This window comes from Hyperolius riggenbachi, chromosome 1 (assembly GCF_040937935.1).
Source record: "Hyperolius riggenbachi isolate aHypRig1 chromosome 1, aHypRig1.pri, whole genome shotgun sequence".
Classification (NCBI taxonomy): Eukaryota; Metazoa; Chordata; class Amphibia; order Anura; family Hyperoliidae; genus Hyperolius; species Hyperolius riggenbachi.
The window spans coordinates 613,602,485-613,625,379 of NC_090646.1; the positions used below are offsets into that span (position 1 = coordinate 613,602,485).

Consider the following 22,895-nt stretch of genomic DNA (forward strand, 5'->3'; position numbering starts at 1 on the left):
ATTCTTGACCATTCCTCTTTACAGAACTGTTTCAGTTCAGCAATATTCTTGGGATGTCTGGTATAAATCGCTTTCTTGAGGTCATGCCACAGTATCTCAATTGGGTTGAGGTCCGGACTCTGAATGGGCCACTCCAGAAGGCGTATTTTCTTCTGCTCAGAGGTGAAGAAATGTAAAGCTCTGATACTTACCCGTACTCGTACACGCCCTATAAACACGTCTTAGTCCCACGCTGTCATACCGCGTTTAGCCGCACTCAGCCCCGGTAACTGGCTCAATGACATCAGTCCGAGTCTACTGCGCATTTTCGGGAGGTCTACGTGTGCGGGGAGACTCAGACTAGCATCGACTGAGCCTGTTACCGGTGCTCACCACGGCTGAACGACAGACCGCGGGAGGACGGCGTGGGACTAAGACGTGTTTATGGGGCAGGAGGAAGCCCCGGGTAAGTATCAGAGCTTTACATTACTTCAGCTCTGAGTCTCTTTAAGCCATTCTGTTGTTGATTTACTACCTGGCTTTGGGTTGTTGTCCTGTTGCAACACCCATCTACCGCTGAGCTTCAGCTGGTGGACAGATGGTTCTCCTGCAAAATGTCTTGATAAACTTTCATTTTTCTTTTGATGATAGCAATCTGTTCAGGCCCTGACGCAGCAAAGCAGCCCCAAACCATGATGCTCCCACCACCATACTTCACAGTTGACATGAGCTTTTGATGTTGGTGTGCTGTGCCTCTTTTTCTCCACACATGGGGCTTGATTCACTAAACCGTGATAACTCATAGCATGGCTGCGCTAGCGTTTTTGCGAGCAATCGCGAATTTTCACATGCAATCGGGGTGAAAATTTGCGATTGCGCACAAAAACGCTAGCGCGGCCATGCTATGAGTTTTCACGGTTTAGTGAATCAAGCCCATACTGTTGTGTGTTTCTTCCAAACAACTCAACTTTGGTTTCATCTGTCCACAGAATATTTTGCCAGTACTGCTGTGGAACATCCAGGTGCTCTTTTGCAAACTTTAAACGTGCAGAAATGTTTTTTTGTTTTGGGACAGCAGTGGCTCCCTCTGTGGTATCCTCCCATGAACTCCATTCTTGTTTAGTGTTTTACGTATCGTAGATTCGCTAACATGGCTGTTAGCATATGCCAGAGAGTTTTGTAAGTCTTTAACTGACACTCTAGGATTGTTCTTCACCTCATTGAGCATTCTGTGCTGTGCTCTTGTAGTCATCTTTACAGGACAGCCACTCCTAGGGAGAGTAGCAGCAGTGCTGAACTTTCTCCATTTATAGACAATTTGTTTTACCATGAACTGATGATCAGCAAGGCTTTTGGAGATACTTTTATAACCCTTTCCAGCTTTATGCAAGTCAACAATTCTTAATCGCACGTATTCTGAGAGCTCTTTTGTGCGAGGCATCATTCATATCAGGCAATGCTTCTTGGGAAAAGCAAACCCAAAACTGGTGTGTGTTTTTTTTATAGGGCAGGGCAGCTGTAACCAACACCTCCAATCTCAGCTCATTGATTGGACTCCAGCTGGCTAACACCTCACTCCAACTAGCTCTGGGAGATGTAATTAGTCTAGGGATTCACACACTTTTTCCACCTACACCGTGAATATTTACATGGTGTGTTCAATAAAAACATGGAAACTTTTTATTATTTTTGTGGTATTAGTTTAACCACTTGAGGACCCACCCTTTACCCCCCCTTAAGGACCAGCGCTGTTTGAAGGGATCTGTGCTGGGTGGGCTCTGCAGCCCATAGCACAGATCAGGGTGCAGGCAGAGCGATCAGATCGCCCCCCTTTTTTCCCCCCTATGGGGATGGTGTGCAGGGGGGGTCTGATCGCTCCTGCGTGCAGGCTAGTTGCGGGGGGGCACCTCAAAGCCCCCCTCCGCTGCGACATTCACCCCCCTCCCTCTCCTACCTCTCCCTCCCGGTGATCCGGGCTGCACAGGACGCTATCCGTCCTGTGCAGCCAGTGACAGGACGTCCCCTGTCACATGGAGGCGGCGCCGTACAATGTAAACAAAGCGGATTATTTCCGCTTGTGTTTACATTTAGCCTGCGAGCCGCCATCGGCGGCCCGCAGGCTATTCACGGAGCCCCCCGCCGTGATTTGACAGGAAGCAGCCGCTCGCGCGAGCGGCTGCTTCCTAATTAATCAGCCTGCAGCTGGCGACGCAGTACTGCGTCGCTGGTCCTGCAGCTGCCACTTTGCCGACGCACGGTATAAGCGTGCGGTCGGCAAGTGGTTAAGCAGACTGTGATTGTTTATTGTCGTGACTTACCGGTAGATGAAGATCAGAACACATTTTATGACCAATTTGTGCAGAAATCCATAGAATTCCAAAGGGTTCACATACTTTTTCTTGCTACTGTATATATGAATCTAGGTAATATATGTATAGAAAAAAAATGTTGGTGGACATCTATGTTTCACTATACTATACCTAGCAAGAGGAGAGTGAAAACAATTTAAGGGTTTAACGGCCCAGTTAATAGTAGTATTGTAGCATATAAAACATAACTTTTAATTGTAACAAACATTAACCATGTATGAAATCACATAAAAAACAATGTCCTTCATACACATACGGTAATTGTTGTATTTGTAGCTTCATGTTTCGTGGCCTATGACTTGGTCGCTTCTTCATGAATAAAAACATAAGGTGTACAGTCACTTTATCAGATGTTGTACATGGTCTTACCATCCAATCAATCGCCTTGGTGATTATATCAATTATTATTATTATTTAGTATTTACATAGCACCGACATCTTCCGCAGCGTTGTACAAGAGTATATATAGTCTTGTCCAGGGGTGTAACAATAGACCCTGCAAGGGATGCAGCCGCAGGGGGGCCCAGAAGCCACAGGGGGCCCCGTCCAGAGAGACTGACAACTGAGGGTAAGGAGAGAAAAAACTTCTTGTTCTCTGCACAATTGTTCTAATGACTGCATCTGCTCAGCCACTGATAATGAATCATACAAAGTTTTGTAGTCAAAGATTTGTAGTCAGTTCCTATTCCGTGTGCAAGGGTAGGGGGGCCCCATCCAAAGTTTTGTAGGGGGGCCCAGTGATTTGTAGTTACGCCCCTGGTCTTGTCACTAACTTTCCCTCAAAGGAGCTCACAATCCAGTCCCTACCATAGTCATTTGTCTATATATGTATTGTGTAGTGCATGTATATTTTAGTCTAGGGGCAATTTTTTTTATGGGAAGCCAATTAACTTATCTGTATGCTTTTGGGATGTGGGAGGAAAACGGAGTGCCCGAAGGAAACCCACGCAGACATGGGGAGAACATACAAACTCCTTGCAGATGTTGACCTGGCTGGGAATCGAATCAAGGACCCAGTGCTGCAAGGCGAGAGCGCTAACCACTACGCCACCGTGCTGTCCCCTATCAATTGCAATTGTATGAATATGGTCCACTGGTGGGGAAAGTCACTTTTCCATAGAGTTCCAGTCTGCAAGACCCCTGAGAGTCTAGCAATATGCTGGCAGATTGATTCTTTGAGGCTGACGCTAGAAATAGGTACAATACTTTTCAGTTTGCAGTTTCATCCCACTTAAAGAGAATTTGTAATAAAAAAAAAAGTCCCCTGGGGGGAACTTACCTCGGGAGGGGGAAGCCTCAGGGTCCCAATGAGCCTTCCCCATACCCTGTAGCTGCAGGGAATCCAGCGCTGGCTCCCCCGAATGCTCCCGCAATCCTCCCCCCCGACAAGGCTTCATTTACTTACCTTGCCAGGATCCTGTGCAGGCGCAGTAGCGGCTCTTCCGTCGGGCTAGGCAGAAATAGCCGACCCCAATCGTATTCGCTGCAAAAGGACTCGTGCTGCGCAGTAGAGCAGATCGATCAGGTTCAGCTATTTCTGCCTTAACACGAAGGAAGAGCGGCTAGTACGCCTGTGCAGGATCGCTGAGAGGTAAATATTTACCACGCCGCACTTCGGGGGACCCGGGCAGACTAACGGAGGAGGCCGGGGGAAGCTTTGATAGGATCCAGAGACTTCCCCCTCCTGAGGTAAGTATCCCCTAGAGCACGCAAACTTGGCTCTCCAGCGGTTAGGGAACTACAAGTCCCACAATGCATTGCGGGAGTCTGACAGCCACCATCATGATTCATAAAAGCAAATGCATTGTGGGACTTGTAGTTCCTTAACAGCTGGAGAACCAAGTTTGCAGATCACTGCCCTAGAGGGATTTTTTTTTTATTTACAGATCCTCTTTAAAATATGTTTAATCAAATAGCAGTCAGAGGGAACTTCTGGGTGCAATGTTGATATGAGTCAGTAGGTGGCACACTCTCCCTTCTATAGACATGTTCCAGTAGGTAATGATGGTGAAACAGCTCCGGAGAGGAGGCACAGTGGAAGAGGCGGTACATGAGATGCTGGGACTTGGACCAGCAAGAGGAAGTCACAGGAGTATAATACATATAATACAGGCACAGCTTGTGTACAGACTGGGCCTGGTACTGACCTGTAACCGTACATATAAGCATTTAGTTTTGTAACCATTTTTAGAAACTGTGCAGTTTATTACATGGGGGAATAGTGTGTAGAAGGTTATTAAAGTACCACTGCAGCGAACAAATTTAAGCAGTTGAAATCTGACACAAGCGACAGGTTTTGGACTAGTCCATCTCCTCATGGAGGATTCTCAGTTTTTCTTTGTTTTTAAAAGAATATCATCGATGGCAGTTGCTACGTGTAACTGCCAAAATAGAGTGCAAGCGAGTAGGGAGGCTGGCCGATATCTTACTATGTTGGCAGCCATTCAGGAAATGCTTATGAAAATAAAACAAAACCCTGACAATCCCACATGAGATGGACTAGTCCAGAACTTGTTTCTGTCAAATTTTAACTGCTTTCTTTTTTTTGCTCTAGTGGTCCGTTACCAATAATGTTTTTCTGTTCTTCATTCTACCTTAGTGAAGGGAAACCGTCCCCCAGGCTAGAAGTGCTGCACAATATAGACCCTCTGTTTCAGGACACATCTCCATGTAAGTATGTACTTTTACTTGGATATGGTGAGGATGTTGCCTTAACCACTTCAGCATTCAGTCGTTTTTTACCTTATGCATCCGAGCAATTTTCACCTCCCATTCATTCGGCAATAACTTTATCGCTACTTATCACACTAAATTGATCTATATCTTGTTTTTTCCGCCACTAATTAGGCTTTCTTTGGGTGGTACATTTTGCTAAGAATTATTTTTTCTAAATGAATTTTAACAGGAATATTAAGAAAAAAAATGAAAACAATCGGCCATTATAGCTTTAAAATAATACATGCTATCATAATTAAAACCCACACATTTTATATGCCCATTTGTTTCGGTTATTACACCATTTAAATTATGTCCCTATCACAATGTATGTCGCCAATATTTGATTTGGCAATAAAGGTGCATTTTTTCAGTTTTGCGTCAATTACTATTTACAAGCTTATAATTTAAAAAATATTAGTAATGTACCCTCTTGACATGCATATTTAAAAAGTTCAGACCCTTAAGTAACTAGTTTGTTTGTTTTTTTTTTAGATAAAAATTTTATTTGGGTATTTTTTGGGGTGTGGGAGGTAAATAGTTAATTTTAAATGTAATTTATTGTGTTGTGTGAAAAAAATTTATGTGCATGTAGTTTTACTATTTGGCCACAAGATGGCCACAGTGATTTTGGATAATTCTCTTCCTGTAAGGAAGCACAAGGAGGACGTGATTTTTTTTTTCTTTTTTTGGTCAGAAAGACAGCGTCTGAAAATAAGCCATCGGTTTTTCTACCGGGGACTTAGATCAATGAATGGAAACAATGTTCCCATTCATTGATTTCCGGGGGGCAGCGGCACGGGAGCATGCGGGAGCACACAGCAGCAGCTTTTTGGACATGAAAGTCATGTCCAAAAGACGAAAATGATTACAGGACACCTTTAAAGCAAACCTGAAGTTGATACTTACCTAAGAAAAGGGAAGGCTTTAGATACTATAGATCTATCCTTCTCCTCTGTGCTGGCTGTCGTTTTATGCGCCGTTCCATTAAACTTTGTTGTTCTCCTAGCGGTTCGTTAGTCTTTAGGCAGGCTTTGGAAGTACCCACGTCCATGACTAAGTCTGAAGACTAGCACAGCCATACTGCACACACGCGAATAGGGGCACGCCTATACGCAGTTTATGTCTTTCTGCTCCTAACCTTGACAGAGGGGACCCTGAGTGGCCTAGAAAGGATCATCGGCCTTGCAGGTCTGACATAAATTGCATGTGTATGTGATGGGACAATACATTTTGGTACTTGTTGCTCCTGCAAGTCTGTGTACTGACTCCTCCTTCCAATCATCATACACAGTACGGGTCCACTTGTTTTTGGAAGTACTCTGAGACATGATTACTCCCAAAGCAATATTCGACCTTGCAGCTCATAGAAGTTGAACTGGGAATGGCGCAGGAACGACGGCTAACACACAGGGATGGGAAGGCTCTATAGTATCCAGAGCCTTCCTTCTCCTTGGGTAAGTATAACTCTTTTCAGGATCACTTCAAACAATATCAGTTGCCAGGCTGTCCTGCTGATTATCTGCCTCTTAATACTTTTAGCCATAGACCCTGAATAAGCATGCAGATCCGGTGCTTCTGACTGAAGTCTGACTGCATTAGCCACATGCTTGTTTCAGGATTGCCAGGCAACTGGTATTGTTTATAAAGAAATAAATGTGGCAGCCACCATATCCCTCTCACCTCAGGTGTTCTTTAACTACTAGCCGACCGCTCCACGCCAATTGACGTGAACGCAGCGGCAGCCCCAGGACCGCTCAACGTTGATCGCTATGGGGCTAGCAGGAGATCGCACGCTGCTGTGCACGCATCCCTGCTGTGCGCGCATCCCTGCTTGGAAGGCGGAGCTTAGCTCCGCCTTCAGTCTCCCAGCAGCGATCGCCGCTCGGAGACTGTTAGACGGCGAAACCGCTGTCTAAATAGGCTGTACAGCTCTGTGATCTAAGGCAGCACTGTATTGGGGACAGCCGTGTGACACGGCTGTCCCCTCTCTTACTGCGGAAGTGATCCGTTGTCATAGGCTGAAGCCTATAGGCTGAAGCCTATGACAGCCGATCACGCTGATTGGCTGGCGGGGAATGGGAGGGAGGGAGCGGGGTAAAAATGAAAAAAAAAATTATTATAAAAATAATAAAATAATTATTAAAAAAAAATAAAATAAACACTGGGGGAGCGATCAGACCCCACCAACAGAGAGCTATGTTGGTGGGGAGTAAAAGGGAGGGGGGTCACTTGTGTGCTCAGTTGTGCGGCCCTGCAGCTTAGCTTTAAAGCTGCAGTGGGCAATTTTAAAGAAAAATGGCCCGGTCTTTAGGGGGGTTTAACACTGCAGTCCTCAAGTGGTTAAAGTACAAATATTTCTAGTAGCAATACAAAGGCTTTATTTCATCTTTTCATAACTTTTGTGACGCAAATATGATGTTTACAGAGCATTGTTTACTATGGAGGACTGTACCATGCAGAGATAGGGGCCATTCCCAGCACATCCAGCATACAGAACCAATTCTCACCGCCTGTATTCCTCTGTCTGAAATTGCTTCAGAGATCCAGGAAGGAAAAACACAGAAGCAAAACATTCCTAGCCAGCAGAGTAGTTTATGCATGGGCTTTGCTGTACTGGACACACCATTAACCAGAGATCACCCCCTCCAGAGATCTGTCGGCAGGCCGCCTTCCATCACAAGGGGGCCGGGCCAGGAGCAAGGGGCCCAGCCCTGTACATTATTATGCAGAGCAGGCAGCACAGCAGAAGCGTTAATATAGGTTACCTGCTTCCGGCACATGCGTCTTTTCCACTCACTTCCTGGTTGGTTTGCAAGTGCTGTGCACTGAGTGTAGCAATCACCTTGAGCTGACTAGAGCCATGTGGTGATTGGCTGGCTGCACGCTGTGCACAGCACTTGCGAGCGATCTCCATAATATTGGTACAGTCCTGACACCTAGTGGGGAAGCAGAGCTCTAAACTATGAGGCATTTCCTTCACAAAGGCAGTTTTTGAAGACAAATAAAAAGCCCTGTGGTGTTACTTGGCAATAGATTAAGACAGTGTTTCTCACACTTTTTTGGGTGAGGGCGCCCTTGATGGCTTTGACATTTTTTTCAAGGCACCCCTCGGCAACAACAAGTACCAAAATGCTGTTATAACCCTTGTTAGGCAGCACCCACTCCAGATTGTAAGTAACCCCCATTAGCAGGACAAGCATTTGCTTACCTATCCTCTGATGTTCAACTTAAACACAAAGGTTAACTGGCAGTTTATGCAGCCGCACTGTATATCAATATGTGGTTGCATTACCTGATGGCAATGCAGAGAGGATGGGGATAAATGCCAAGGCACCCCTGGGAGGAGCTTGAGGCGCACCAGGGTGCCGCGGCACCCAGTTTGAGAACCCCTGGATTAAGAGATGTACAGGTTTACAGAAAATACAGTTGTTTTGATAGTTGCCCTTTAAACTCCAGTGAAAATAATGTAATTAAAAAAAATTATTTTTACAATAATTATGTGTAAATGATTTAGTCAGTGTTTGCCCATTGTAAAATTTTTCCTCTCCCTGATTTACATTCTGACATGTATCGCATGGTGACATTTTTACTGCTGGCAGGTGATGTAGCTGCTGCTTGCTTTTTTGGCAGTTCACATACAGGAAACTGCCAGGAGTACCACGGTCCTCAGAGTTTCTTGTGGGAGGGGTTTCACCACAATATCAGCCATACAGAGCCCCCTGATAATCCGTTTGTGAAAAGGAATAGATTTCTCATGTTAAAGGGGGTATCAGCTACTGATTGGGATGTAGTTCAATTCTTGGTCATGGTTTCGTTTTAACCTTTTAAGCCGCGTGGACGTGAGCTTCATGTCCGCAGCAGCGGCAGCAGCTAGAGCCGCAGTATGCGCTAGTCACGTCCCTGCAGTTTGGGTGGTCTGCAGGCGATCGTCCAGGCAGATGCCCGCGATCGCGCTGCTGCTGCTGCTGGCACGGGGGATTGGCTGCAGGGGAAAAAAGTCCCCTGTGCCAATCCGAGCATGTCCGCCGAGAATAAACACTGTTTTTGTTCAAAAACAGTGTTTATTCTTACATAGAGCCGCTGCGCTATCTCCCGCTGCTGATTTCCACCGCCCAATCGTTAAATTTATGAATGGAAACAATGTTTCCATTCATAATCTCCTCGCCGCCACTGTGATCGGAGGCTTCCGATGGAAGCCTACGTCACTTCCTCTAGTTATAATGTAACAATACATTGTATCCTATGTAGCGTAATTGTATGCTACATAGAATTTTGCTCAGTGGGGACATCTTGTGGCCAAATAGTAAAATACACCTACTGACTATAGGGAAAAAAAATAAGATCTATGTCAAGAGTGCATCTTGTTATTAAATAATGGGCTCAAAAGTAGTGATGGATGTAAAACTGAAAAAATGCACCTTTATTTCCAAATAAAATATTGTCACCATACATTATGCTAGGGATATAATTTTAATGTTGCAATAACCAGGACAAATGGGCAAATAAAATGTGTGCATTTTAATTAGGGTAGCATGTATTATTTTCAAACTAAAATTGGGGAAAACTGAGAACTGAGTTTTTTGTGTTATTCCCATCAAAATGCAACTAGAATAAAATAATTCTTAGCACAATGTACCACCCAAAGAAAGCCTATCTGGTGGCGGAAAAAACAAGGTATAGATCATTTCTTTGTGATAAGTAGTGATGAAGTTATTGGGGAATGAAAGGGAGGAGCGTTGAAAGGGAAAAATACCCTCGGGCTTAAATGGTTAATGTATTTTCCTGCTATCACTTCTCACTAATCTCAGGTTCCGCATGTGTTACTGAGCTGCTCTGCAGAGAGTCATGTCTACAGGAAATCACAGCAATCACCAAGAATCAGAGATGGATTAAGATGTAATGGGGCCCTAGGCAAAGCAGTAGATTTGGGGCCACCTTGGGTCCTTTTGGTAAGCTGAAGTAGAGAGAGGTCAAAGAAGATGGCTGGTGGGCCCCTTGATACCCACTAGGCCCCCAAAGCACCTGCGTAGGTTGCCTGGTGGATGATCCTGCTCTGATTAGAATACAGCAGATGAATAACACACCGCAAAGAACGGTTATGTTCTGTAACTGATAACGTACAAGCCGGAATCGCTTTTCAGTGCCTGGCTGTATTTACCTTTTCTGAAAACCGTTTTGTCACATGATGGTGTGGAGGGTTGAATCAGACAGAGGTGGGAAATAAAAGGAATACGTTCTAAAACCTTCTATGGCCATTTGGCATGTGCTTGATCACAGGTTCTGGGGGGAAGGAGTACGGAAAGCCCTATTATAGCTCCATGGTGCCTGAACAGGAAGATGCATCGTTCAATGTATCGGTCCATGCTGCCATTCGACACGGAAAATGGAAACTCCTAACTGGAAATCCAGGTACCTTTCACCTCTACACTGAGCTTATACACAAAGCACTGAGTGTCATACTGCTTGAACTCCTGCTGGTGGCAGCATTGTGGTTTACATGAATTTCCGCTGTCCACCAGCAGAGGTCTCACCTCATCTTTGGAACTCTGTGAAAAGTCACCTGACCATTGAGCAGTATTTAAGGCTGCCTCTAGCAGAAGAACATTGCTAGATCATTTTGTGTTGCAGGCCTTGTGCTCTGGTCATCCATCCTTGTTCCTAGCTCCTTGCTTCCTGTATTTTGCATTGATCTTCCGGTATCGACCTCTTGCCTTGTCTGACTATTCTCTTGCTCACTATCTGTATACTTCTGATATTCTGATCATTGATCCTGGCTTGTATGACAATTCTCCTGTGTGCTGATTCTGCTGATACGTGTCTGTATATTGCTATTGTATGTATTGTGTGATCCGGGTTCCTGTGTGCTGCTATTGTATATATTGTGTGTCCCGTGTCTTTGCATATTTGTTGTAAATATTAGTTAGTCAGGGTGATATCGGGGCACTGCTGTCATATTGTACGATTGCATGCATATTGTTTGTATGTGTATATATGTTAATTTGCACTTCTGTAAATAAACACGTTCATTCTCCTTCAAATCCAATCTGTGCAGACCTCAGTATTTCCTTACAAGTGATCTCTATTTCCTGTTTTGCCTTGATAAGGATCTGCATGCGCAGATCCTTACACTGAGCATCAGTAATCAGTCTAGGTAATAATCTGTGCACACATTATTTACTGAAGCTAACACCCCTCTTTGCCTGTAGTGAGTGCTAGTTGTGTAATTTTGTCCAGTTACTGGAGCTCTGCACATCCATGTAGATTGATCATTCAGGTATAACTTCTGTTTGAAAGCGCTGCCATGTCTCCCGCTGTAGTAATCAGTATATGTACTAAAAGTCTTTGCTATCAGTGGGGGAGGCTTATATAAAGATTCTGATTTCTAATGTAAAGCCCCATACACACGCTCAACCGCCGTCTTTTACAGCGAGCGAAAATCAAACGACATCAAAAAGTTGAACGTGTAGACGTGCGGACGACTTGGCGGAAATAAAGATAAAGAACGTGAAATTACAGATAAGAACCAGTTGAATCGTTCCGCATTTCGTATTATTTTGCAAAACGACGAGAGGGAGTTGCGGTCATCTTATCAATGTGTACAGAAGTCTGAAACGATTATGCGTCAACTAAACTGTTAAAAATAGATGATCTTCACATTTAGCGATATGCAAAGCACGCTTTTATAGACGAAGTCGCTAGTTTTGTCGTGCGGTGTGTATTGTTGTCGTTTGCACGTCAAGACGTATGTTGTCGCACTGAAGAGCCATTTAATTTTGTCTTGTCATTTGTACTGAGCGGCTGAGGTTCAGCGTGTGTATGGGGCTTAAGAGGTGCTTCAAATCCTCTGCCAGCTTCTCCCACGAACATCCAAATCTCCCCATCTCTGGGACATCAATACAGCAGATTTGACCACTAGATTAGATCACTCTGTTCGCATCTGATCAGCGATGGATCTATTGGTGCCAGTGTAGTGCAAACAGATTTCCAATAGCATGAAATCTGTCCAGCCGCTTCCGCCTGCCGGGCCTCCCAGGTCTTCCCCATGTCCAGCAAAGTCCCTGTTATCCAAAACTCATGCAACCGGAAATCTCAACTAACCCACATGAGGGGATAAGGGGACTGCTTTGGGGGTTTGCTGGTGGTTTTGCAGGGCGTGTAAATACTTACCGAGCCTCCAGTGCCATCTTCTAACCTAGCGGCTTACCGGCGTCTATGCACGGCTTCCGGCTTGTCACCTGACCTGACACGGGTCAGGAGACACATCGGGAGCCATCCATGAAGGATGCCAGAAAGCTGCTAGGAACTATAGGAAGGAGTAAAATATGACTCTGGAGGCTGGGTAAGTATTAAATGCTGCGAGGGGTGGATGTATCCTGCATCAGGAGATCCCTACCGGTGCGGATATTGGGGACTTTGCTGTATTATGTCCTCCATGCCCATGGTGAGTGTCACAGGGTCACCTGTCAGCTGGAGCGCCCCCTCCTGTGTCCCTCCTCTTTTGCGTTTATATGGGGGAGACCGGCCAGTGGTCCGCTCGGTCATTGGGAAATCGAACACTGCTACCATCACACTCCCAACTGAGCCCTTTTGAACGAGATCTTTTCAGCAAGCCAGATCAGTCATTTCGATCAACTTCAGACAGAAATCGATCAAAATGACGATCGGGCGGCCATGCTGTGGCATCGATCTCTGCCAGATTGAATCATTATGATCAACTAAGCCAGATATCAATGCCGCCGATAGAGTAATGTACAGGTACCTTAACTGCTTCCCGACCGCCTAACGCCAATAGGCGTTGGGAAGCTGGCAGCCCCAGGACCGCGTAACGCGTCAAGTCCTGTGGCGGTGTTTTGCATCCCCGCTTGAATGACGGAGCTCCGCTCTGTAAGCAGTCTAACAGCGACGATCGCCGCTGTTAGACGGCAAAACTATTTCCAATGTACAGCGCTTCGATCTGAGGCAGTGCTGTACTGGAGACAGCTGTATCGCTCTTCTGTCCCCTGGGGAGGCTCAGAGAGCGATCAACTCTCATAGGCTGATGTCAATGAGAGCTGATCACCGTGATTGGTTGCCGGTGGGAGGGAGGGGTGATACAAAAATAAATTTAAAAAATTACAATTTTTTTTAAATAAACACAAAGCAATAAATAAACTTTGGAGCAGCGACCAAAGCTTTCTGTTGGTGGGCAAAAAAGGGGGGGATCACTTGTGTCCTCAATAGTATGGCTCTGCAGCAAGCTCTTACAGCTGCAGAGCCCTAAATTGTAAAAAAAAAAAATAAAAAAAAAAATAGCCTGGTCACTAGGGGGGTGTAAGCCTATGGTCCTGAAGTGGTGTCAAGGCAGTAATCTTAAGAGTTGGGGCCTCTAGGAAGCATGCCAGTGAATGGTGGAATTTGTTTAATGGGCTGCTTATCTACTTTCTCTCCGAATAGGCTGTGGCCACTGGTTTCCTCCACCGAATGCCACAGACGTTTCATCACTGGACTCTCAGAAGTCTCTCTGGCTGTTTGACATCATCAGTGATCCTAACGAGACTCATGATTTATCGGACAAATACCCGGGTGTGGTGAAGAAGCTTCTCTTCCGCTTGGAATATTACTACAATAATTCAGTACCGATCTACTACCCAGATGATGACCCGAGGTGCGACCCTGGAGCTTCTGGTGTGTGGGGACCATGGGAGTAATGACTTCCTTCTCAGATATTTGATACCCTTCCCCAGGAAGCTGATCCGTAAGAGGCAATAATGTTATACTGCTACAGGAAAATTCTTTCCAGCCATCGTTGCCTACTGACTCCCAACAGAAAGAAGAAGGTGGATTGCGAATTTGTGGTCATATTCCAACAACTCTAAGGGCTGGTGCACACCAAAAGCGCTTCTGAGCCCTTTAAAAATGCTAGGGCTTTGAAAAGCATTTGGCTAATGTATTTGTATGGGATGGATCACACTACAGCGATGTGATTATTTTTTCCGAAATGCAAACGTGGGTCCTGCAGCATTTAGGAGGCGATTCAGCCTCAATGTTAAGTATGGGAAAATTGGGAAATTGCTCTAAAAAAACGCTAGAACAGAGCGTTTTTTTTGTATTTTGCAAAAGTTGTTCACTTCCAGCTCAAACTCTACAAAAAATAAAAAATCTCTGTACCAAAACGGTCCAAAAATCGCTAGGCATTACTAAAAAAAAATCGCTAGGCACATGCCTTGAAGTGCTTAGAAAGATCGCTTCTAAAAATACTTAGCGTTTGCAATTATGCTAGCGCTTTTTGGTGTGCACTGGCCCCAAGTTTGTCAATCTATCAAGAATGGGCAGAAGCTGATCTTCCAGATGCCACCATAATGTATGTGGCGCATGTTTCTGCACAGTTTATTTGCTTTATATTCTGCCTGTAGATCAGTGAACACTCTGGCCTAATTGAGTGTGGTTCGCTTGAGCTGGAGAACATCAGAAGAACATAGGTGATCCATGAAACTGGTGTCTGTGGCAAAAATTGTGCAGTTGTCTCCTGAGCCATACAGGACATATTAAAGTGGACTGAAAGCCAGCATTTCTACTTTGCTCTAAGGGCTCATTCACATTATGTGCTGCGCTATCAGTTTTGACTCAACGCACATTGCGCATGATGCATATGGCAACGTGAAAGTCCATAGACTTTCATGTTACCATTCACACTACAGGTGTGCGTTCCCATGCGTTACGATGTAACCCATCTGGGGGCATTTTATCACACGACGCACGCGTTACCAGATGAGTACAGCTGCCGACGTCTGTGGTTAGCGCACCCCGACTTGCGTTCCGTGTGTTGACCGTGCAATGGCAACGCATGCACAAAATCGTGTTCGTGCATGCGTTGTGTAGTGTGGATGAGCCCTTAAAGATTCCTCACAGCTTGAAAGCTACTATCCCAGAAATATATTTTAGCAGAACATCACTGAAATGGTTAACCAAAAAGCACTTTCTCCTGCTATTCAGCTTCAAATCTACATCCAAACTTCAGATAACAGTATCTTTGTTTTACTTGTCACAAATGTATCAACACTGGAATGTAAACAAACACTCTCTGAGAAACTGTCTTTGCTTCAGGCACACACAGTGTTTAGAATAGCTCATTCGAAGATTTTAATATATAATAAGCAGTTATAATAGAAAAAGAATAAAATGCAATGCCAGCTTTCAGGGCAAGAAAAACTACACTTTGGAAACTTGTAATTTGTAAACAGGCAATATTACGTGTGCAGAAAAGCAAATATGATAACTATATGAGTAATAAAAAGTAGGTAAACACATTTTTATGAAATGTGAGTTTATGACCACTTTAAGAGTTGAAGAAAGGATAGCAATGTATTGGTTGAGTGACTATGGTTATCTGCACCACCTGAAATGAGATTTTTTAGTTTTTTTAGTAATACAAGTTCTATATTTATTAATCTTAAATTCCTGTTATGAGTTTATGCGAGGCTGCAGTAGCTAGTCCTCTACTCTTTCAGCAGTCTACTGTGTGTGGATATAGATTGCTATTCAGTAGCAAACATTTACAAACAGTTTTTTTTAAATAATCCAGGCCAGATTTGCCAGATCAGTTACGTTCTCTGATGTTCTCCGCTGCTCAGGAGACCCTTAGTAAATAAACCTCAGGCCAGAAATCCACTAGGAGCCATGTCTAATCGCTAGTGATTTGAAAAAGCTCTTGCTAATGCAATGCTAGGGCGGGATTTTTATAAAATCACATCGCCCAAGTGGAATCACACCCATAGCATTACATTAGCAAGAGTTTTCAAATTTCAAAGCGCTCAGAAAATTGCTCCTAGTGGATTTCTGGCCTCACTGCGTGTTGTCTGTGGGGCATCAGCCAGGGGTGTAACTAGGAACCGCCAGGTCCCCCGGAAGAAATTCTGATATCCCCTCCCCCCCCCCCCCCGGCCCGCTCAGGGCTGTTTTGGGGGCTGGAGGGGTCGCAGCATGAGGGGAAAGCTATGGCCACACATCGGCGAGGAGGGGGAACTGCCCCCCTCCCCTCGGGCTCTCCCCTCCAGCATCAATCAGTGTCTGTGCAGGCGGCGGGCAGTGGCAGATACACATACCACCCTGCGTTCCACCGCGGATGTTCCTCTCTCTAGTTTCTGACGCGACTTCCTGTTTATACAGGAAGTCGCGTCAGACACTAGAGCAAGGAACATCCGCGGTGGAACGCAGGAAGGTATGTGTATCTGCCCGCCGCCCGCAAAGACACTGATTGATGCTGAAGGGGAGAGCCCAAGTGGAGGGGGGCCGTGGGATAGCAGCGGTTTAGCAGGGGCAAACATGCCGATGTTGATAATAAGCTAAAAAGCGAGTTTTTAACTCGCTTCAGAGTCTCTTTAACCTCTCTGGCGTTCTGGACGCCGCTCAGGCCCCGCCGGGCCGATTAGATTTTTTTTTTTTAAAACACGCAGCAAGCACTTTGCTTGCTGCGTGTTGTGCCTGATCGCCGCCGATCCGCCGCTACCCGCTGTGTTACAGCCTCTCCCCCCCCCCCCCCAGACCCTGTGCACTGCCTGGCCAATCAGTGCCAGGCAGCGCTGAGGGGTGGGTCGGGACTCCCTGTGACGTCCATGACGTCACGACATTCGTCGCCATGTTGACGGGGGAAGCCCTCCTGGAAATCCCGTTCAGAATGGGATTTCCGGACGGGTGATTGCGCCGGCGGGGATCGGAGGGGTGGGAGGGACGCCGCAGGGAGGGGGGAATCATGTAGCTAGCGCTAGGCTAGTTACATGATACAAAAAAAAAAAAAAGTGCAAAAAACGTTCCCGCGGCCGCAGGGCTGCGGGAATCAGAACGCCAGGCAGGTTAAGGAGCCCTGGTTACATACTTCTGTGATCTGCCCAGCCCTGGCCACAGTGCTAGTACAGAGTAAAATGACTCTGGCCTTGCAGTGTTTTTATATGCATCTTCCAGACAGGGTCATAATTAGTCAAACTTTCTTTTAAATGGCTGTATATCAGCTTTGAAATGAAGTCACTTTAGTATTTACTACCTCAGCAAGGATTTACTTTAAGTGCAACATGTTTGCAAGGAAAAGATGTGCTGGAATTCTGTATTGTTGCCAATCATTTTGTTTGTGTTAATGAAATAAACAATGCCAAAGCATAATACCGTATACAGGATTGATTCTGACCATGTCCAACCCTTCATGACCACTATGTACTCATCCTCTGATGGCTACTTCCAGCAGGATAATGCACCATGTCACAAAGCTCAAATCATTTCAAATTGGTTTCTTGAACAGGACAATGAGTTCACTGTACTAAAATCGTCCCCACAGTCACCAGATCTCAACCCAATAGAGCATCTTTGGGATGTGATGGAACGGGAGCTTTGTGCCCTGGATGTGCATCCCACAAATCTCCATCAACTACAAGATGCTATCCTATCAATATGGGCCAACATGTCTAAAGAATGCTTTCAGCACCTTGTTGAATCAATGGCACGTTGAATTAAGGCAGTTCTGAAGGTGAAAGGGTATCAAACACCGTATTAGTATGGTGTTCCGTATAATCCTTTAGGTGAGTATATACTCGCATATAAGCCAACCCACGTATAACCTGAGGTACCTGCTTTTCCCCCAGAAACCAGGAAAAAGTTATTGACTCGAGTATAGCCCCCTCCACCGTAGCCAAATGTGCCTCCTGTACAAGTCATTGCTTCTCCACATAGCCAGATGTGCCCAATGGATGATACAGTTGTGTCTCAAGACGCCACTAGTAGGAGTCATAGATGTGAGACACAGCAATTGCCACACCGGAAGAATCCCCGATCATTGCACAGCTGACATGTTGCTTGCATGCTCCACATCCCTGGGGACACAGGTAGTCTTGAGCAGAGCACTCTGCACACCATGTTGCAGGGGATGGGGGTTACAGACACAGCAGGGAGCCAGCTGGCAAGAGCAGGATCATTGATGCACGATCCTTACACTTCACTGCCAGTAACAAAACCTGCTCCATCATCCGTTCTACTCCACTGACTCGCATATAATCCGAGGGGATGCGTTTTTTTTTAGCACATTTTTTGTGCTGAAAAATTAGGCTTATATGCGAGTATGTAAGGTAACTGTAGTAGGAGGCAGAAAACAGATTTAATAGGCCCATGCTAACGTGCCCTCAGCTGTTGACTTTAAAGGGCACCTGAAGTGAGAGGTATATGGCAACTGCCATATGTATTTCCTTTTAAGCGATGCAAGTTGCCTGGCCATTCTGCTTATCCTCTGCCTCTAATACTTTTAGCCATAGACCACAAAGAAGCATGCAGCAGATTAGGTTTTTTTCTGATATTATTGTCAGATCTGACAAGATTAGCTGTATGCTTGTTTATGGTGTGTGATCCAGATACTACTGCAGCCAGAGAGATCAGCAGGACACCAGGCAACTGGTATTTTTTAAAAAGATACAAATATGGCAACCCGCTATGTAAAACTATGTGTTCTGGTGTCTTTAAAGGCTGGTACACACCAAGAGCGCTTCTAAAGTCGCTAGTGCTTTGAATAGCGTTTGGCTAATGTGTTTACATGATATTGATCACACCAGAGTGATGTGATTCCTATCTGGATTCTGCTGTGAATCCGGATACCGCATTCCGGATTTGCCCAGATATCCGGAATCTGAGTTCGGATAGCTGAAAAAGTTCGGATTATCCGGGTAGTTCGGATATCCGGAATCCGGATGAGCACCACTAGAATCAAGCCCATTGTGAGGGGTAGTACAGGCCTTACACATAAAACTTTTACAAAAGAATCTAGAACAACAGCACAACAGTCATAATCCTTTTTAACGTATTAGTTCTAATTATATCAGAGGCAATAGTTTTATTGAATCAAATGTTCCATTGAACAGTCACAACTGAACAGTGGGGTCAGCATAAAACTGCAGTTTTCTGTAAGATGGTAATGATTTCAAGTTCATGCAAAAGTTTATGTAAATTAAGGCAGCTTGGAGAAAAGACCAATCTAATGCTGTAGCTGCTGTATTTGATTGCTCCTTTTTAAAGCTGCATAAAATTTGCATCAACTCAGAATTATTAGCATCTCAGTGACCATCATTATCTGTGACTGATCAGTAACAGAGGAGTCCATGCTCTGGCAGGAACCTTCCAAACATTAAGAATGCTCAACAAATTAGCCTTGAGGGCCCTTTCACACTGGTGCGATGCATGCCGCAATGCTACCGCAGCCTAACGACACCCTATGAGGAAATTCATACTACCCACGTTGTGGTACGCTACACCGGAAGTTCCTAATCTAACGTTAGCGCAAAACTGCAATACCATGCAGTACCTGCGGCTATCTGCGTCGGCCCGGAAGTTATGTTTGTCTATGGTGACATGGTTTGTTTTTTATGAAAGTTGGCGTCACGCCGCACATGTCCGCATACCCAAAGAAGGAAGTGACCGCAAGCACGAGTCACTTCCTGCTTGGCTGGTGGCCAGACAGGGAACACCGGTGTTCCCTGACGGCCTGTTTTTGGCGGTGTGATACGGTGCAGCGCCGCAACGCTATCGCCAGTTTGCAGTGTGAAACAGGCCTCAAAGTGGCCATACATCTAGCGATGATGGCCAGATTCGACCAAGAGACAAATCTCTCTTATCGAATCTGATTAGAGAGAGATCTGTCAGCTGCCCATACACCTCAGGCCGATTCCCCATCAATTTAGGCATGAAATCTCTCAGGAATCGCCTGAGTCCACTGCATCCACTGCCTCGCCGATGTTCCCCTATGTATAAATGTACATGTATGTTATACTTCACCTGTTCTGTGTCGCGGTGCCCATCCGTTTTCAGAATCTGCTGCTCTTCCATTAGCCCTGTACGTGGTGCGCGTGACGTCACAGTACTACTGTTGCACCAATCACTATACTTGCTATTTTCTGTCACTTCAGCTGTCTGATATACCATTATAGGTGATTCTGCAGATCACCATATAATCAGGTATATATCTGCATTATAGGTGATACTGCAGATCACCTAATAATCAGTTTCTTGCTGACACAAATCGTTACATTTAGTAAATTTTATCACAGGTACACTTTAAAGTGGATCTGAAATGAAAAACTAACTATAGCAAGTAACTTATCTATATATCTTATCTAAAGTTTAGATGGTTTACACAGTAAATCTAGCTGCAAACAACTTCAAAAGTATATGATTATTTCTTTCTGCGATACAATGAGAGCAGTCGTATTCTGCTTGTCATTACACAACCAAGCTGCTCTGCATCTCCAGCCCTCAGCCTGTGAAAACTCCACTCTCCTCTCCTCCCCGCTCCTCCCCCTTGCCTCTGAAATCTCCTGCATGCTTCAGCAAAAGCCTCCTCCTCCCCAGGCTGAGCTCCTATGAGCACTTGCAACATGGCATTCAGAATGCCTAGGCGCTGGAGGAGCTGGGGGCGTGGAATGGATACATTCATTTACATGTAATTAGGTAATAAATAAAATAAAAAATGCATTTGGGCGGAAGAATGCCCAATAAACTGTATGTAAGGGGCAGGAAAATTAAGGCAGCGAAAGTTTGTCTCGGATCCACTTAAATGGGGACGGAGTAACCTGGGCTGAATCTTAGTCTTCTTTGAAGCTCAGTACTTCTGTTTTCATCTTACATAATGATTTTTTCCCCCCATTTTGCCCGCACCGCCACTGTCACAGTCAACCTCTGAATAACCCCAGACAGGGATATTGCCGAGCAAGGATTGTTTTCAGCGATCGGTATTATTCCCACATGTTTATATCTCTGCCTGGATTAATGTTCAGATGATACTTTAATTTAATTTGCTAACGCAATGGTTGGGTCAATTTTGCTAATGTGAAATGTCAGGCGGCAGAGAAACCTGATATTTCCTGATAATCGCCGGTTCTTATACGCATATAAAAATCCCAGTGTGCTTTAAACCCCCAACGCGATCATCATTTCAGCATTCGCACTATTCCTCTCGCCGTGGCGCGGCGCTGGGACACGAGTGTCCGGTTACATTAAGCAGCTTTTCCTAATAAAATGATAATCTCTGGTAAGCACAATACATATTATCAGTGCATCGCCCAGTTAGCCTCTCAATGTCCTACCTCACATCATTCTTACGCTTGAATATTAATTAGAAAAAAAAAAGAGGACCTGAGCTCAGAACTTCCTCTCTGCTCTAAAAGATAAGCAACAGCATAATAACTTTTGAAGAAAAACATTTCTTTGTTACAGCTGATGCAAATCCTGCAATAAATCAGTGTTGTGTCTACTTCCTGCTTTCATGGAAACAGACAGAAAGTTAACATCCTGTGTTTACAAATTGGCTGCTCTGCCCAGGCAGTCAGCTGACACAGCTGAGGGATCAAATTACACTAGTGACTAGTCACAGATGAGGGGGAATTAGGCTAAACTCTGAATACATACAGGGTGAATTTCTGTATTTTTTCCTTCTGTCTTGTGCAAGAGTTCAGGTCCACTTTAAAGCGGATCTGAACTCAGAACTGCGCAGCAGCAAAATAACCTTTAAAGAAAAACATTTCTTTGTTACAGCTGATAGAACTCCTACAATAAATCTGCAATGTGTCTACTTACAGCTTTCATGGAAGCAGACATATTGTTAACATCCTGTGCTTTCAAATAAGCTTATCTGGTTTATCTGCCGTGGCAGTGTCAGTTGACACAGGGTAGAGATCAAATTACAACTTGTGATTGGACACATATGAGGGGGAATTAGACGGGCTAAACTCTCTAAATACATACAGGGTGCATTTCTCTAGGTTTTCCTTCTGTCCTGTGCAGGTCCACTTTAATCCCAGTTAGGCTGCATTTCCACTTGTGCGGTGCGTATCGCCGCGGTAAAAATTCGCATGCGGGTCCATGCGAATTTGCACGCGAATTCACATGGATGACGATGCATGCGAATTTAACCATGGCAGTGCTGTTGTGCTTTTCCAAAATTCGCATGAAAATTCGCATACCCAAACCTCATGCGAATTTCCTATTAAATAGATTGTATGCGATTCTCATAGCGGTATGCGAATTCTGATGGCTCTGCCATGCGAATTTTTTCTGCACAGAAAAACGCAAAGGAAGCCTGACAAGTGGAAACAGTCCCATTCACTTGTATTGCTATGCGAATTTGCATGTGAAAAACGCATGTGAATTCGCGATAGTGGAAATGAGCCCTTACATGTAAAATAAAGAATGACCGAATGGATTTTAATACAGCAGTTCGGTAGGGGGCACACTTTCCCCACTGGCGTTTTTAGTTTTTCTGTTGCTGTGCGATTTTTGTTTGCATCTTCTGCGTGTGATTTTTCCTTTTTAGTTGCAAGTTTTGTTTTGTGGCAAAATATATCACCTTGCTGCAAGGCACTGTGATTTCACCTGAGGAGGCGGGCTAGTACCCGTGAAATGCATTGTCACTTTTGTGTTTTGAATGAGTAAATACCTTTCCACTGTACTACTAGTGTTTTTGTTGTCAGGAGAGGTAAGGAGAGATCAGCTCTCATTCTTATTTGAAATATTAGAAGTTTATATATATACTTTACACCTTTATCCTCACAAGTATTTGATTTAGATGTTACTTACTATTTCTTGTGCTTTGGAAGCTCTGAATTCATAGCAGCTGTTGATGTTTGTGATTATCAAAAGCTTTCCTTGTTACTAAAATAATGCTTTTCTGTTGCTGTTCCAATCGTATCTGATGTGTAAAGAATTGGACAAGTTTGTGTATTGTACGTGTGCAATTGTGTTAACAAACAGACTGAAACAGAAAGGCACATGGCCTACTTTTTTTTTTTTTTTTTTTTTTTAGAAATGGAATTTATAATATTCTGGTTT

At 44.7% G+C, this 22,895-nt stretch overlaps 1 protein-coding gene across 1 annotated transcript in view; it reads left to right on the plus strand.

Annotated features, from left to right (window-relative positions):
• Window positions 1–16,196, plus strand: part of ARSB (arylsulfatase B) — a 41,220-nt gene extending 25,024 nt beyond the window's left edge. Inside the window, exons 6-8 of the mRNA XM_068250265.1 lie at window positions 4,948–5,018; window positions 10,344–10,475; window positions 13,500–16,196. Of these exons, the coding sequence (XP_068106366.1) occupies window positions 4,948–5,018; window positions 10,344–10,475; window positions 13,500–13,753 (457 nt within the window). The 3' untranslated portion in view covers window positions 13,754–16,196. The remainder of the gene's footprint in view (window positions 1–4,947; window positions 5,019–10,343; window positions 10,476–13,499) is intronic.
• Window positions 16,197–22,895: the final 6,699 nt, after the last annotated feature.